This window comes from Pelobates fuscus, chromosome 12, assembly GCF_036172605.1.
Source record: "Pelobates fuscus isolate aPelFus1 chromosome 12, aPelFus1.pri, whole genome shotgun sequence".
Classification (NCBI taxonomy): Eukaryota; Metazoa; Chordata; class Amphibia; order Anura; family Pelobatidae; genus Pelobates; species Pelobates fuscus.
Window position 1 is genome coordinate 98365736 of NC_086328.1, and position 18136 is coordinate 98383871.

The window sequence follows — 18136 nt, forward strand, 5'->3', positions numbered from 1 at the left end:
CCTTTCTTCTCTATTATTTCCCCTCTATAAGTTGGTTTGTCAACTTGGCCCTCGCTATATTAATCACTTATCTACATTCATCACTACGTTCATCTGTCTCCGGGCTATCCCATTATTTTCAGGCAACAGGGGCTTATACATGTGACAGGTTCATGATTCCCTTACTTTACAGAGTTTCTGCAATATTAGAGTTTTGCTATACGCCTAATGCTCTTAATTTATGGTTGACATCACATGCTGGTATTTTCATATTCATGCCACTTGGTTTAGTCTAAGTCGCTTGTGTTACCCCTCAATTGTTTGCAAGGTATATATTGGTTGCTATTTTTTTTGCCACCTTCTATTTAGACTATCTCACTATACCATCAAGTTACGCCTGACTGACATCCAACATCACATGTTTCTCTACTTTCCAACAAGGCCAATTTCCTTTCATCCTATGCATTCAGACTATATTTAAGGGTATCCAAAATATATCTGATTTGCTAGATTCAGCCCGTTTCGAACCCCTCACTAACTCTGTCATTAAAACCGCTATTTACCTGGCCTTTTACGGCTTCCTGAGGCCATTAGAATTCACCATCAGTGGCCAACACCATGCACAAGGTTGCCTTCAAAGCTCCTACCTAATTAAACATCAAGATCATTACATACTGACTCTACCCATGACCAAAACGAGTCAACTGGGTCAACCCGTCCACATTCCATACTATCCCATGAATAATATATGGTGCCGGTAAAGGTTTTCGATTCCTACCTCCTCACCGTACCGAATATCGTATCTCTTCCGCTACTGTAACTTCACAGGGCTAACCTCACTACCTCTAAGTTCATGTTATACGTACAGTTATTGTTAACAAGGCTCGGTATGAGCCCTAGTCTTTATTCAGGACACTCGTTTAGGATAGGGGCCGAATCTACGTTCCAGTCCATGTCATTAAAACTCTAGGTCGCTGGAAGTCATCAGCATATACAATATACATACCCCAGCGGTACTGGAAATACAAAGGGCATTCATTAAAATGTCATCTTAATGTACTTACATTGTATTATGTTCTTTACTCAATAAATGTATTTTGAGCATGATATGTATTCCTTTTTGCCCACTTTATTTACTGGACTACAGCATACCTATCACAGGTTTGCTAACAACAATAATCAATGTTGCCCCAAACACAAATTTATATATATATATATATATATAGTTAGTAAGCACCTTGTACAAAATACCCTCCATAAAATGAGATTTCTCATTTTCTTTCATCATAATATATAGACAAGAATACCTTTATATGATTTAAATGCCACCATGTAATTGTCATTTTTATAATGTTATATTTTTTACATTTACAGCCTGATGAAACATGGACCCCACCCAATGAGGTCTGCATCTCTTACGAGTGCAACATAGTTGAGGGCCAGTTTATTCCTGTGACAGTGAAGAGAACCTGTCCGATTGTCGATTGTGATGCTGTAGGTTATTTTTATAGTAACATTTATCTAGGTGCAAAAATATGAAAAATATATATAAACACACTAAGAAGAATTGGACAGCCTAACAAATATATGTGCATTTTTCTTGTTTATCATAGGGTTACGAATACAAAATTAAATCTGGACAATGTTGTGGAGAATGCATCAAGGTGGCATGCTTAATTAAGATGGGTGACAATTCAGCTAACATTTTACAGGTACTGTTGTTAGTTGATGTTATGGCTCATAGCAGTATTATGATGTAAATATTTTAGAGTCAGAATAAGGATACATTTTGACAAGATATTCTGTGTATCTAAAGTGTACATTCTGTATAGCTTCTTAGTTAGAATATCACATTTAGGTTTTTGGTGAACTAAAATAATCAATGTTTGGTCGGCCCCTTTGCCTATAGCTAGCTGAGAATCATGGTAGTTGGAATCAAACAAAAGATGAATAGCAGAGAGTAATGGCAGCTGGTGAAGTTTAAATATAGAAGGGCGGTCAACTCTATCCAAAATTTTTAATCTGACCCTTGACAATTTGGGCTCTCCTTCTTAATCCCATGTACTTAACTCCTTACCCAATGAGAGGTCATTCCCTATTCTAGAACATAAACCTGTAGATACCCCTGATGCTGTTAGTCAATGACAACTCTATAGCACAGGACAATAAATAGGCCTGCCTTGAATAAAAGCCCAAGGCAAAGCTAATACACATTGTATTCTATTGTAAGCACAAACTAAGCATGTCTGAGGTCTCTAGGTCTATAAAACTGGCAATTTGTTGCCAATTTTCTGGACCTAAAACAAAATTCCTCTTAGCAGAATCTTTGGCTAGCAATACGTTTGAAGAAGAGGAAAATGCAGAACCAATCATGGTAGACACAACATGGTTTTTCTAACATAAATTTAAACATCAGTCCTTCTCGGAATTCATTTATTTATTTTCAACAAAACATCTGTCCCTATGCACCGGCCTCCACTGACATAGAATTGGCAATTCCAAACAGAAGTGATTTATAGCAAGGTTTTATATATCACACTTTTCTTTAACTTTTTTTTTTTTTAGCTTGGGCAGAGTTATATTCCAGAAGATGATAAATGTACTACCTACAAATGCTCTGATGCATACACTCTAGAAACAAACAAAGAAATATGCCCAGCCTTTGACTCATCGTTGTGTTTGGAGGTATGTTTTTGACATTCACATATCTCATGTAAATGGAGAGCACATAGAATTTAATTCCATTTGCAGAACATTTTGAATTAATGCATATACTAATGATATTTGATCAGAAATTAAAATAAGTGTGTTAATAACAATTGCTTAGCACATATGTACAAAAATCTATTTATGACATATACGGAGTGGCCTCTTCAACCAGTTCTTATAATATTTTGTTTATTTTTTCATAGGGTACCATTAAAATGTCAGAAGATAGCTGTTGCAAGACCTGTGACAGTAAGAACATTTTTATGAATTTAGCTTCAGCCGAATAATATAAAAGTTTTTTGATCTAAAATTTTTTGGGTAAACCCAAAACATGTCATGCCAAGTAAAAAATGGTCCATATAGTGCAAAAAAGCAACTCTCAAATTGTTATTCAAAGTTGGTATTACATGACAGTGGCTATCGATTGAATGGCAGTATGGACCAAAATGAATTTTTTAAGTGCCTTGGTCACACAGAATATCTATCATATCATATTCTCTTCTCTTCTGTCATCCTTGGCACAGTAATTTATCCCAGAATTATCAGTTTGAACAGTGTTTAAATGTATACATAAATAATAAAAATGCCTCTTGCCCTCATGAATTACTCACGCAACACAATGTTTAAAAAAAAAATAAAAAAATTCACTAAACATCATTTTTTTTTTTTTTAAAGCTGTAGAATGCCAGGTCCGTAAGCAGCCCACTCGCATCAAAACCAAGACCTGTGAATCAGACCAGACTGTGGAACTCACCTACTGTGAGGGAAAATGCATGACTACATCAATGTAAGTTGTTATGTTTTGCAAGTCGATGATAATACTAATATTGCATTGATTATATTTATAAGTGTTACTACTAGAGAATTTCAAGGCAAGGGATATTTTGGAGAACTGTGTCATAAACACACAGTGTGTGTGTGTATATATATATATATATATATATATATATATATATATATATATATATATACTTCTAGTTAATCAATAGCTTGAAAAATAAGAGTATGGATTTGAAACTTAAATACCATATTACTTAAATGTAACATGGTCTATATGATATTAACATTGTGTAATAGATAGAAGACCCAAGTTCATAACCAAAGTACAAATCAAAGTGTTCTGTAAAGTTGAGGTACATGTGTATATACTTCCTTTCTCCTCAATGTCTCATACAATGATATATCTACAGTTACTCAGCTGATGCAAATGCCATGCAGCATGCATGCAGTTGTTGCCAGGAAAGGAAAACCAGCAAACGACAAATAAACCTGGCATGCCTTGATGGAACCAGCTCCCTTTACTCGTATATCTACGTCGAACAGTGTGGCTGCACAACTACTGAATGTTAAAAGTATACTTCACCTGCAGGATAACAACAAAAAAAAGTTGAAACTATAATTTCAACTGAACAACAGCAACAACAAATAGTTGAAGAGGTCGTCAGTTTTACTGAACAGACCCAGTTACTGCAATAGAGTAGCAATTTATTTTTCAAGAAATTCTAGCATTCTATTTCTCTGGTTAACACACCCTGCTAGCAATGAAATGTCTTTTTGCTTTCTTTTGATTGAACTCCTCTGTGATCCTTCCAATTGCCATCCATACTGCTATAAACGTATATAAATAATTGTTTTCATCAGATATTTTCAGAAGAGGTTTTATGGATAATCATACAAGCAGTGCTCATTTTTACTTTTGCAAGCTTCCTGTAGAAGACCATAACTTTATTCACTCTCCTTTCCATGGGTCATACATATAGAGTTTTAAGATGCAGTCCTTAATATGTACATATTTGTAATGAGCCCTGTTAGTCTTCTTCTTGTCTCTACCGAGATAAGTTATATGAATGTACTTGTCAAATGATTTTGGACTAACGTAGGAGTTAATGCAACAAACAACATTTATACAGTGAGAATATTCGGTACCATCTGACTGATGGTTCAGTCAACGCACATTTAACTCTATAACTTTGTATTTTCAGAACTCCTTTAAAAGACTAGTGTAAAGTTCAGTGTTTTAATAAATATTTCAAAAATACTATACACAAAAAAGTAAATAAAGTAGGAACCTCCATCCCTCACACTGCTATTATTTTCATGTAGCATAATGATTTACCTCATTATGATGCTGCTGCTTTCTTTACTTCTCGTTACAAACCTTAGATTGAACATGGATGTGTGTTACTTTATTATGCTTTCCGATCCCCTTTGTTATTCTTACATTCTTTAGTATGCTGTACTATATCTCTTTAGCAGATTCTGTTTGTTATAGTGCTGGCAGATCAACATAATACTTTTAAACCATACCTGTAGTCCACAAACAAAGGGATGGGACTGCGCCAATAGGCAAGGTAAATAAATTAAAGTCCTAATTGAGGTAGTAATAATAAAACTGAGTCCAGTATAGTGGAACTTAGATCCTAGGTTGGTCTCTGGAGTTGTAGGGTTCCGCTCCTAGCGGGTTTCGAATATGTGGAAGAGGGCGATGAGTGATGAAAAGGGTGATGGTACAGGGTGATCCAAGAAATATCACATATAAATACAAGAGATCTTACTCACTTTCTGTAGAGCTTAATCCAGCTCTGGTTTGAATAGCTTGCAGCGGTATGATCCCCACTTGTAGGATATGCGGTGAGTTTCCTCTTCGGTGCAGTAACAGACAGCCAGGGGGGAAATAAAACAAAAATGGTAATGGTGCAGTATGTTCCAAAAATAGATTTAAAAAAATGTTAAAACATAGTAGATCAACTCACATTTGATAGAGCTTATACTAGCTCTAGTGTAGTAGGCATACAGCGGTATGATAACCGCCTCTGGGATATATGATGAGCGTTCTTGGAGATGGTAACAGGAGCTCAGAGAGAACATAATAAAACAGCAATAGTGATCTCAGTAAAATATTTCTGGTATTCGAAACCTGCTAGGAGCGGAACCCTACAACTCCAGAGACCAACCTAGGATCCAAGTTCCACTATACTGGACTACGTTTTATTATTACTACCTCAATTAGGACTTTAATTTATTTACCTTGCCTATTGGCGCAGTCCCATCCCTTTGTTTGTATGCTTTTTTCCCCATTTACTTCAAGGATACGTGAGGGAGTCCTTGTTTGGGATTGCTGCCTTTTTTCTTTCTCTTGATACATTAGCGCTGACTCTATTTTCTGTTTTTCTGTCATACCTGTAGTCCACCCAAGCATATTTTACTATATCTGTCACTTGGTGGCCCTGTTTACATAGATTTATTCAATAGCTGGTTGTTGATTTAAATGTTTTTGTATGTGATAGGTGATCATGAAGGATCATTTTATTATAGGTATTAGCAGTAGAAAGAGGGAAGGGCTCATGCCATTATACAGAACACTGGTGAGACCTCACTTGGAGTATTGTACGCAGTACTGGAGACTATATCTTCAGAAGGATATTGATACCTTAGAGAGAGTTCAGAGAAGGGCTACTAAACTGGTTCATGGATTGCAGGATAAAACTTACCAGGAAAGGTTAAAGGATCTTAACATGTATAGCTTGGAGGAAAGACAATACAGGGGGGATATGATAGAAACATTTAAATACATAAAGGGAATCAACACAGTAAAGGAGGAGACTATATTTAAAAGAAGAAAAACTACCACAACAAGAGGACATAGTCTTAAATTAGAGGGGCAAAGGTTTAAAAATAATATCAGAAAGTATTACTTTACTGAGAGGGTAGTGGATGCATGGAATAGCCTTCCAGCTGAAGTGGTAGAGGTTAACACAGTAAATGAGTTTAAGCATGCTTAGGATAGGCATAAAGCTATCCTAACTATAAGATAAGGCCAGGGACTAATAAAAGTATTTAGAAAATTGGGCAGATTAGATGGGCCGAATGGTTCTTATCTGCCGTCACATTCTATGTTTCTATGTGTCTATGTTTCATTTGCTATTTTGTAAATCTATACTTAAAAACATATTTCTAAAAAATATATACATAGTTATGATTTGTTTCTTAGATATTTACAAGTTGACAAAGTCTAGAGGGTAATGTGTTCTAATCTCCAGAGAATGTGATTTTAAATAAAAAATGATTTAAGCATTTAAAACACTTGCCTATGTGTTTATTTTGTAATCATAAGGATATTTATTCTTTATGAGGGCTATTGCACTATTGAGTGGGTTTGCGAATCTGCCAAAATTATAAAATATTCCTTAAGTGGGTATCTGTACAAAACAAAACTAATGGCATGATCACTTTGATTAATATCTAGACAGAGTGATAACTTGAAACACGAAAATAGTGCAGTCCAGATTTTTAAAGTGTAAAAGAAAGAACCTTATGGTTCATACTCTGTTCACCTGTGTCAGTATCAGAACATTTATGATGAATGAAAGCATGAAAAACATAGTAAGTCTTACTATCAGTGGAAATGGAAAAGCACCTGACAAAAATAAAAGGTTCCTCCAAGCAGGCTTTTGTATTCAAGCAACAGATCAAAGTCAGGTCTAAGTCAACCAAAGACAAAAACACAAAAAAACTACAATAAGGACTAACAATTAGTATGGACAATAGCCTGAATAAATGCACTTACTTAAAATATGCACCTGCTTGCAGAATACAGAAAAGGGTTCAAGCCTGATAAGGTCTCAGCAGGCAAAACAACATCTCTGCAGAGGTTTCAGTCATATATCTGACAACTTTCATGACAACTTTTTCACAAAATGGACTATTGGCCATGAAATAATAATAGCTAGTTGAGTCACCAATCAACGCTTGCAGTGTAACTGTATGTATTTATTGTCTTAGAACCTCTGCTCAGCCTTCAGTCACAGCAGTACTGATGTTTACTTTCGGATGAATTGATTTGGCTATATCAAAATTTTCCACTCTGCACAAGTCTAGAAAGTACCATGAAAAAAAATATATAAAATAAAATAACATAAAAATAAATAAATAAATATGTGGCTCCTACTAATTGCAGTCACTCCATGTAGCATGGCTGCATGGACAGTGTCAGAGGATCTTCTTTATCCTCTACCTGGTCTTACAGGAAGATAATCACTGGGAGCAATGAGCAGCTTCCTGCCAGACCATGTCATGGTCCATGCTACAAATGGAGGTAAAGAGGGCACATAAGGAGGGGAGAGGGTAGTAAGAAGAGTGGGGGAGGGGGAAGTCTGTAGTGATTTTGGGAGTCAGTGAGCATGTCGGTAGTGAGCTTGTATGTTTTTACCAATTAGTTTGTCTGCAGTAAGCTTGGGTGTGTCAGAGAGATTGTGTGTTAATGAGCTTGTCTGTAGTGAGCTTGTGTGTATTTGTGTCTATGAGCTTTTCTGTAGTGAGCTTGTGTGTGTGTGTCATTGACTTTGTCTGTAATGTGATTGTATGTATTTTCCAATGCGTTTGTCTATAGTAAGCCTCTGTGTGTGTGTGTGTGTGTGTGTGTGTGTGTTAGTGAGCTTGTCTGTAGTGAGATTGTATGTTGTGAGCCCGTGTGTAGTTTTTGTGAGTGATTTTGACTGTAGTGAGCTTTTGTGGGTCAGATAGCTGCTGTGTGTTTCAGTGAGTTGGTCTGCAGTCAACTTGTGTATGTCAGAGAGCTTGTCTGCAGTACATTTGTGTGTGCCAATGAGCTTTTCTGTGCGTGTGCTAGTGAGTTTGTGTGATTTATTCATGGGGAACATATATGCATATATATATTAATATACTAAAACGAGAGAATATTCTTGCACTCCAACAAAACAAAGCAATGTTACCTGGTGCTCTGGTAGCAAAAAATTATAAATATCCAAAAAAATACCGGCACTCCAGGAATTCTCAGTAATACAAGTTTTCTTTAATTCAGTTCAAGACGTCAACGTTTCAGCTCCTCATGGAGCTTTCATCAGGAATATATTTCATTAATATACTATATACGGATGTCTGCATGAGCATGGAGGATTGCCTGCTTGGGGAAGTGTCCCTAAGCAGGGCCAATACCATTAGACAGGAGGCAGCCTGGACGGAGCATGTTACAGTACTGTAGCACTCAGATTGTCTGGAGCGAGAAGCACACACATGCATATATACACACATACATATACACATACATACATACATACATACATACATACACTCACTCAATAATTCTCTTTTTGGTGAATAACCATGAATGAGGTGGTGCAAAGCAGCTTTAAATACTTTTAAAATATGATATGTGCACCACTTACTCTACACCAGAATCATCTACCTATGACACGTGTAAACATCTGAGTATACCATTACTCTCATGAGTAGTTCAGCACTCATTTTCTAAAAACACCCAAGTCTGGTGATGGTGAACATTTTTGAGCCCAAGGGCGCCAACACTTTAACTTGAACACTACTTATTTTCTCGAAATTACAACACTGCAATTAAACGCAAAAAAATTTTTTTTTATTTTTTTTTAAATAAATCTATAGGTTAAGAAATACAAATGTGTATTCCTGACACTACAGTGTTAAAATAACTATTAAAGTCCACTGGCCCCCCTTAAATAAGTCTAAAACTCACCTATGAGACTGACATCAGAATTGGTGGAGCCAAATACACTAGCCAATGTGCATTCTCTCATAGAGATGCATTGTAGCAATGCATCTCTATGGGGAAAGTTCAGATTCTCCATGCAGTGCATGCCAGTGCATTACAGTGTGCAGCACTGACCCAGAAAGCACCTCCAGTGGCTGTCTGAGAAGGTGCCACTAGAGGTGTTCCTAGGCTATGATGTAAACACTGCCTTGTCTGAAAAGGCAGTGTTTACAGCACAAAGGTCTGCATTGACTGACTATACTCACCAGAACAACTACATTAAGCTGTAGTTCTAGTAACTATATAGTGTCCCTTTAATATATAAAAAAAAAAGCTTTACACAAATTTCCCAAAGAAATGTATTTGTTAATGTACCTTTAATAGCTATACCATTTTAGTTGCAATTATATATTTTCTAAAGGGTAAGTAGGAAATTTATACGACATTCACAGAGGCGCTTATTTAAAAAAATAGTGAAGTGCATCTTTTCTTGTTAATGTTACTCAAGAGACCTGAAGGTGTGCTTTATGACATGCACACTTTGAAATATAAAGACTTTGAAAATTAAATATAAAGAAAAAACTTCCCAAGAATTAAAACTAACATAAATAAGCTTTTATTTTGAAAAAAATGACTGTCCAGGGGCATGGCTAACCACCGAGCAAGATGGCCGCATAGAAATCTGCTCCGGCACATGGGCTCCATCAAAATTGCATTTTAACATAGATGAGACCCTGTAAACTACTGAGTACGTCATGGCTACCTCCAAAGCAAAGAAGTCAGCCACAAAAGCGGATAAAATGAGCTTCTTCAGACAAAAATCGTCCACCACAACAGAGACCGCGCGGGCAGCCATCCAAGATGGCGCGGACGACTCAGACGCCAGCCTTCCACCTGCAACACCAGGGGAATCCCAGTCTACAGAATGCCTAACTCGGGAACACTTCGAAAAGGCCATGGAGGCAATGGCAGCAAAATTAATTTATACCTGGCAATCGACCGCAGACCAGATGAGGAAGAAGTTAAGGGACCTCTCTGCCAGAACCGCCTCTGTGGAGCAACACTGCGAAGACATAACATCCACGCAAACCGACATGACAGGGCAGATACAAGCCCTGCAACACAAAAGGGAAAGCATGGAAGCTCGCATGGCGAGGATAGGGCACGTAGGAACAACTTGAGGCTACGAGGAGTCCCAGAAACTGTCCTTCTGGATGACTTGCAGGTCTATGTGAGGGGCCTCCTGCATGCCTATGCTCTGGACATAACTGCGGACATGCTCCTCGTCGACAGGGTAAATAGAGTGGCAAAACCTAAACACCTACTTGCTGCAAGTATCATAATTATCATGAGTACTGTAATTAGTGATGTCGCGAACATAAAATTTTCGGTTCGCGAACGGCGAACGCGAACTTCCGCAACCGGGCAAACCACCATAGACTTCAATGGGCAGGCGAATTTTAAAACCCACAGGGACTCTTTCTGGCCACAATAGTGATGGAAAAGTTGTTTCAAGGGGACTAACACCTGGACTGTGGCATGCCGGAGGGGGATCCATGGCAAAACTCCCATGGAAAATTACATAGTTGATGCAGAGTCTGGTTTTAATCCATAAAGGGCATAAATCACCTAACATTCCTAAATTGTTTGGAATAACGTGCTTTAAAACATCAGGTATGATGTTGTATCGATCAGGTAGTGTAAGGGTAACGCACCGCAAACAACCACAAACAGTCCATTTGCACAACCGCAAACTCCCCATTTGCACAAGGTTGGATACCAAGCTAGCCAAGTCCCATTCCTTGTCCTCACTGATGTCATTGAAGGTCTCTCTTCCTCCACCCAGGAAGCAGGAGATAGAAAAAGATGTTTTGTCGGTCCTCCTACTTCAAATTTGGGGCACTGCGCGTGCAATCTAATGTGCCACCAGTTTAATCCCTATTATGTCCCCTATCAGGGGACATGTATATGGCATCGATTTTAGGAACCGGAGATGGAAAAAGATGCTTGGTCGGTCCTCCTACTTCAAATTTGGGGCACTGCGCGTGCAATCTAATGTGCCACCAGATAGGAGTAGTGTGTTAAGTAGTCCCCCTCATCAGGTCTTTTTTAGTAGAATGTATCGCCCACTGTCAGTCCCTTCGGGATCCATCCCTAATTCATCGTAATTGTCAGGGTATTTATATCGGTTTATATCGGCAGACATTTTGTGCTATGATAGAAATTAAAATGTATATTGTCAGAGTCTCTCTGAACAGAGAAGACTCCATATTGTTATTTTCAAGCTAACAAAAGACGCAAGATTTCTATGCTTTCTGTAACGCTAACTACTGAGCTGGGAGCTTAGGAATGTTTGTATATACAAATCAAGTGATAAGAAATGAGAACGGGGGATGGACAGACTGTCTAAATGCTAATGGAATAGAATTAATTCTAAACCCAGACATTTGTGACAGAGACGATTCAATAATGTAATTTTACTTTCGATATTGCATAACGTCCCATTGTAATTTAGGGGTCATATTTAGTTATAACTGTCATATTAGAAATTATAGCAGAATTTGCCAGACACATAGTCTGAAGAAAGCCCAAAGAAACTCTTTGAACTGACAGAAAACTTAAATTATAAATAACCATAAAGATAAGCTAAATTACGTCAAAATAGCCACCAGGAAAAGTTAACTCTTTCCTGGATAGGTATGTTTAGTGGGACGAGACTGCCCTCTATAGACCAAATACTTAAATTGCTATCTGGAAGGTAACCACACCTCCAGTTTTCTATTGGTCTATCACCTAGTGACAAACAGAGAATGTTTCCCTTTAAAAGTTAAGACAAAGGGAAGAGAGGGAGGCAAAGGAAGCAAAGGAGGAAGGAGAAGGGGTTTCAGATTCGGCTATGCAGAGAAATCCATAACAGATATTCACTCCAGGGCACTCAGAATTTCTTACACACCAATCACACATCCATTCAGTTCCTGAGACTACCTACTCATCAGATGAGAATATCTACTCAACTGGTAATTATACTGGTTTCATTTAATTAATCTAAATTAATTCAAATTTGTCTAATAGCATGATATATGACTGGATAAATCACGATCAGATTTCGATATTTACAAATCTTAGTTAACTAAGAAGTATATAGTTATAACCATTCCATTCTGCAGATGGAATTAGAATAATTATGTATTTATGTGATTTATCACATGTTAGCATATCGTGATATTTATTCAGGTGTATTGATTTGCTCTAAAATAAGATAACATATCTGTTTAGGCAAGTTAAAATTCTCCTTATAGAACATGGTAGATTACTCTTATTGGATGGTTCCAGGAAATGACTAATGAGCTGATTTAAATGTTATTTTCTTTAAAATTACATGAGAATAGGTCTTAATTACCTAGGAGGTCTAGCCAGCATTGAAAGGGTTATTGTAACTGTTAGTTAAAGTTTTATGGCCTTATGCTGCAAACTCTGTGAAACACCGTCATAAATCTCGTCTTGACAATTGAAGCGGTGTTAACCATTGAAATGCGTATTGCCATTGTATTGCATACTATGTTATACTAAATATTCATTGATTATTATCATGCATGTTACTTATTATTATTATTTAATTTGTCACAATAAATTGTATCTATTTTTATAACAAATTGTGATTTTTATTTATATGGAATACATTTCACTTACATGATAACGATCTTTGGGATCTGAGAATTTAAATAGTGGGCAGTTCTCAACTGCTTACTATTATTATCCCATAAATGTCCCCACAAATTGGAGGCACGGTGCTGAGATCGTTTAAGTTGAAATTATATTCCATAAACAATAATATTTGTGTAATTCATGCAATTTAATCTTGATATAGAAAATAATTTTGTTTTGAGATTAAATCAGTGTATAAAATATGGCCAGCGGCAGCGATGCATCTGTATCAGATAATACTGAAATAATTGAAGACCTAAGAAAAAATGCTTTAGTCCACATTCATAAACATATGAAAAATGATTCAAGCTATGAGGTTTGGTTGAAAGGCATAGAATGGGAAGCTAAACACGCCATTCTAAGTGATGAACACATAATAACGTATCTTAAAGAAATTGCTGGACAAAAGAACATAGAAAGGAAAATGGTGTTCATAATACACTCTTGGCCTTTCTTTATGACAGTACTTCTTAAGGCGTTTGATGAAAACAAGGTATTGAATACCAAATTGGACACGTACAGTGAACAATTGGGCATTCAAGATGGGAAATACCAAGATTTACTTGCTGAGCATAAAACTCGTCAGGCTGATCATGAAAAAGAAATGAAAGCTTTGACGGATAAATATGCACAGGAAATAAGTCAACTTAAAATGCAATTGGATGAGTATGAAGAGGAGAGTCAGAAATCAGACAGTGAAGTTAGCAGCCATCATTCTGTGCCAAAAATTTGCACAAAAAGGCAAGAAAATACTATCTGTAAATCCCCTCCTTGTTATGATTTTCCCACACCAGACCAGGTTTTCATAAAACGGTCTCAAAGTAAAGACATGTGTAATTCAGAAATATCGCCTGTGAAACAGAATTCTCCATCTCCTGGCATTGCCAAACAATCTTGGCAATCTTGGGCAGAACAGTTTGAAAAGACTGTCCTGGCCAAACTTGAGAGGGAGATTCCAGTTCAAGGTGATAGGAATGAAAACATACATGGTTCTGTACACTGACAGGATTCTGATGCTGATCAGAATTGTGACAGTGAACGAGAAGCTCAGAGTGATGGGAGTGAAAGTGATTGCGCTGTCCACTCTGAAGGCCATGTGACGTATATGCCATCTGCACTGTTGTACAGGTCTAATTCCTCTTCAGCAGACAGATCGCATAGACGTTTACCCAGACACAGGGAAAACAGAAACAGAGATCATAAATTAATGATGCCTGTTTATGAAACGCCAAAGGTTATTAAATTCCTTAGAGACTATCCCACAATTTTCTAGAGGTTCAGGAAACATATCTGAACATCTGGAAAATGATAGAGCAATGAATTCATTGGGCATGGTTGATGACATCCATAAGAAATGGTTCATCACGTGGACCTTTGATTCAATGTGCCGTGTTTGTCTAGAAAGTCTTCAAGCTATACAGTTAATGCCCTGGACCAAGATGAAATATGAAATAATCATGGAACATGGTAAGTATAAAACCATTGCTTCTGCAAAGAAGGCGCTTTATAACTTAAAGTGCCATCCAGATCAAAGCCCCAGAGAATTTTTAATAATTCTTAAAAATGCATACTCCGTGGCCCAAAGAAAACCCAGGTATGAAAGCCCAGGTATGAAAGCACATTTTCAAGATCTGTATTTTCATGCCATGCCGGTAAACATACAAATGAATCTCGCAAGAGATTACGATTGTAAGTTACCATTAGAATGGCTAGTCAGTCAGTGCATGAAATTGTATACTATACACCATGCACATGACGAAAATCAGCCAAAGGTTAAGAAACCTGATGATAAAATGGTGTCAGAGACTAAAATTCAGTTAGGTTTAGAAACCCAACAGAAAAAGAGGACCTATTCCGAGGTTTTGAAAACACCAAAACCTCAGAAACAGGAAAACGCCAGAAGCAATTCTGCAAATTCCTCTGATAACTCTAAAAAAATCCAATACCAATGGGAATAAACGCCCCTGGATTAATAAGAACCAAGGCAATTCCCAATGGAGAAGGAATCCTAAGGGAAATAGGAGATATGGAAACAGAAACAACCAATCTGCTTCCAATAACTACCAACAGTCTCAGCCATCCCAGCCAAATTCTAATGGACAAAGACAAAACGGCAATGGGGGAAATAATTTGTGTCGTCAGGTTGGTCAATTGACAGACCAGATGGGCAAATTAATGGAGGAAATGACAAAGATTAACCAAGTCTTTGCCAATAATCCTTTTTTTAGGGACAGCTCCAATTGCAGAGCCACCTGTGCAACTGCAGCAGCAACAAGTGCCGCAGCAAATATAGCTACTGTGACTAAACAGGCTAGGTTGTCAATAGATGTAATACCTAACCCTGTTTCCTTTCCAAGTACTAACAGTCAAATAAACAATAGCTGTGTTAGCAAACCTATTGCCTACCCCATCATTTCACTTCCGGGTGAAGGAGGCGCAACGTGTTCCTCTGTTTTTTCATTTCAGCCAAAGGCTAAAATAGCCCCAGCAGCCACTAGTTTCCAGGATCCAGACCTGAAAGGGTTAACTGATGAGATGCCGACCACTAGTTCCTCAGTACAGGTAGAAACTACTGCTGTGACCGGTAATGTATGGAAAACGAGTAATATGTTGACACATTCTAAATTCTTATGTGAATTAGAAGAACATGAAGGAACATGTCTGTAGAAATACAGGATTCGCTACCCCAGCCTTTCAAAGGGTTAATAGATACTGGTTCACAAGCCACTATCTTATCCAATACCTACTTCCAGCAGGTAATGGACTTAGCAACGGATAAGCCGAAGCTAAGAGATTTCCCCAATGCTCTGTTGAGTGTAGGAGGAAATGCCCTTCATGTTATTGGCAATACCTGGTTAAAGTTTAAAATAGGTAACAAAACCTTTAGACACCCGGTGATAGTGGTAGATCTCTCCTATAACCGACTGATTCTGGGTATAGACATACTCAGAAGACTTAACACAATTATTGACTGTGTAAATGGAATTGTATGGTCACAAGCTAAGGTTCCTATAACCTATGAGAAATCACATGTACAATCTGATCGTAATTGCCATGTGATAGAAGAAAGACCTGACTCGATAGAGGTACATTTTAGGAATAGTCCGTCACCTGACGTTACTATCCTGCAGGTGAATGATGCAATCGCACCTGTAGATGAGCACTCTGTAAGAATTGCTCCAGAGAGGATCCAGAATGTCTCTCTGGAAGGTGATGTTTTAACCATTTCTCTCCACAGGGACTATGTTGAATCTGTAGATCTGGCAGGTCATGCTCAATTCCTTGCCAGAATTGAAAGGGTTAATGACAACTTATTCTTTCCTATTCACATAAATGACTTAGGAAGAAATAGGAATGCAAAGCTGGACTTAAAGAGTGAGAACAGCTATATTAGCAGAAGTCTGTTAAACCAGATCGCTAATCCTAAAATGATCAGGTACGCTTCCCCACATGACAGGTGGATCCAGAACCTGGATGGCGAATCAGAGAGTCACAATGTGATAGCAAAATGTTTACTATCTATTTCCATTGGAAATAAGACAGTTAAACATTTATTCCTAGTGATAGACGAACCTTGCTATCAGGTTTACGTTGGCAATGATGTCATACATCGCTTTGCCATACACCTTGACCTTATTAATTCCAACTTGTGGACAAGGTTAAAAGGTAATCCTTGTGGATACCTTCACAAGGAAACCGCCCTGAAATCAGGACAAATACTACCATATGCGGTAAGTATCCAAGTACCTGATGACATAACCATTCCACAAGGGACAAGTAACTTTCTTTTACCCCTACAGGTCAAGGAGGGTCAGAGATTAGAAAACTCTGATGCCCTAATCTGTTTATCCAACAGGATACAACAATTAGGGATGGTGGTAACGCATACACCAATGGTAAGTATTGGTAAGAATCCCACCTATGTAATGGTCAACAATGTTACACCCAATAGTGGTACTTTACCAAAAGGAACATTATTAGGTCTAGCATTGGATGCTGAGTACTATACATTTGGTTTCTAAAACCAAATTATAGGCCTCATCCCTGAAGAATACTTAACTGAGGACGAAATTGTCGATCAAATATTCCATTCCTCCCCAGAAGGATTATTCACTATCCTATCTGTGTATCCCTTCAATGTCGAAGAAGGCTCATGTAAAATCGAAGAAGCATCACTCACCTTCGATCATCCGCTCAATGAGCAGGAATCACAAGAGTATCACGACCAAAGAGAAAAGGTAAGTCAACACTGAGCTGACCTAACTTCTAGGCTTGAAGAGGTTTATGAGATAGGCCAGCCTGAAATCTTTCCAGGATTTCAGGAAAGGCTAGAAGAGCAAATATATTTAGCTGACGGTTGCTCCAATGATGCTGAGCGACAGCAGCTAAAGGAAATCCTTTTGGAATTCCAAGATATTTTTGCCAAAGATTCCTATGACTGTGGGTTAACTAACCTCAACGTAGCCAGAATACAAACTGATACAAATTTACCACCTGTATTTATCAAACAATATAGACTCCCCTATATGATGGTCTACAAGACATCAATATAGACTCCCCTATATGATGGTCTACAAGACATCATTCAGAATTAAAAGGAAAGGGGCATTATATGTCCGGTGCACAGTTCGTATAATAATCCGATCTTGGGGATTCTGAAACCTAATGGACAGTGGTGTGTATGCGCTGACTTACGACAGCTAAATAAACACGTCTATATGTCTTGTTGGCCAGTGCCATACATAGACCAATGTTTGGTACAAATGCAAGGATCCAAAATATTCACTGCCATTGACTGTGCGCAGGGATATTGGACTGTACCAGTCCATAATGAAGACCAATACAAATTGGCCTTCACATTTGGAAAGCAGCAGTATACCTGGACCCGTATGCCCTTCGGTTACATAAACTCTGGTCATGAATTCGCTGTGTTCATTCATAAAGCTATGCCTGACGCACTCGAGAGAGGAACGTTATCATATGTCGATGATGTCTTACTGAAAAGCACTTCCTTTGATAAGCATATCATAGAGATTAGACATGTTCTCACTCAGTTAAGAGAGGCAGGGATTAAACTGTCTTTACAAAAGGTGCAATGGTGTCGCACCCATGTCAACTTCCTCATACATGAGGTAACCTCTGAAGGATTAAATCCCCAGAGGAAGAAGGTTGAAGCCGTACTAAAGGCTAAAACACCTTCAAACCTCAGGGAATTAAGAT

The 18136-nt window shown here is 37.8% G+C and overlaps 1 protein-coding gene across 1 annotated transcript in view; it reads left to right on the forward strand.

Moving 5' to 3' along the window:
• LOC134578520 (mucin-5AC-like) overlaps nucleotides 1–4041 on the forward strand; it is an 89317-nt gene extending 85276 nt beyond the window's left edge. Inside the window, exons 50-55 of the mRNA XM_063437504.1 lie at nucleotides 1354–1473; nucleotides 1593–1691; nucleotides 2545–2664; nucleotides 2892–2937; nucleotides 3364–3475; nucleotides 3879–4041. Of these exons, the coding sequence (XP_063293574.1) occupies nucleotides 1354–1473; nucleotides 1593–1691; nucleotides 2545–2664; nucleotides 2892–2937; nucleotides 3364–3475; nucleotides 3879–4038 (657 nt within the window). The 3' untranslated portion in view covers nucleotides 4039–4041. The remainder of the gene's footprint in view (nucleotides 1–1353; nucleotides 1474–1592; nucleotides 1692–2544; nucleotides 2665–2891; nucleotides 2938–3363; nucleotides 3476–3878) is intronic.
• The last annotated feature ends 14095 nt before the right edge of the window (nucleotides 4042–18136 follow it).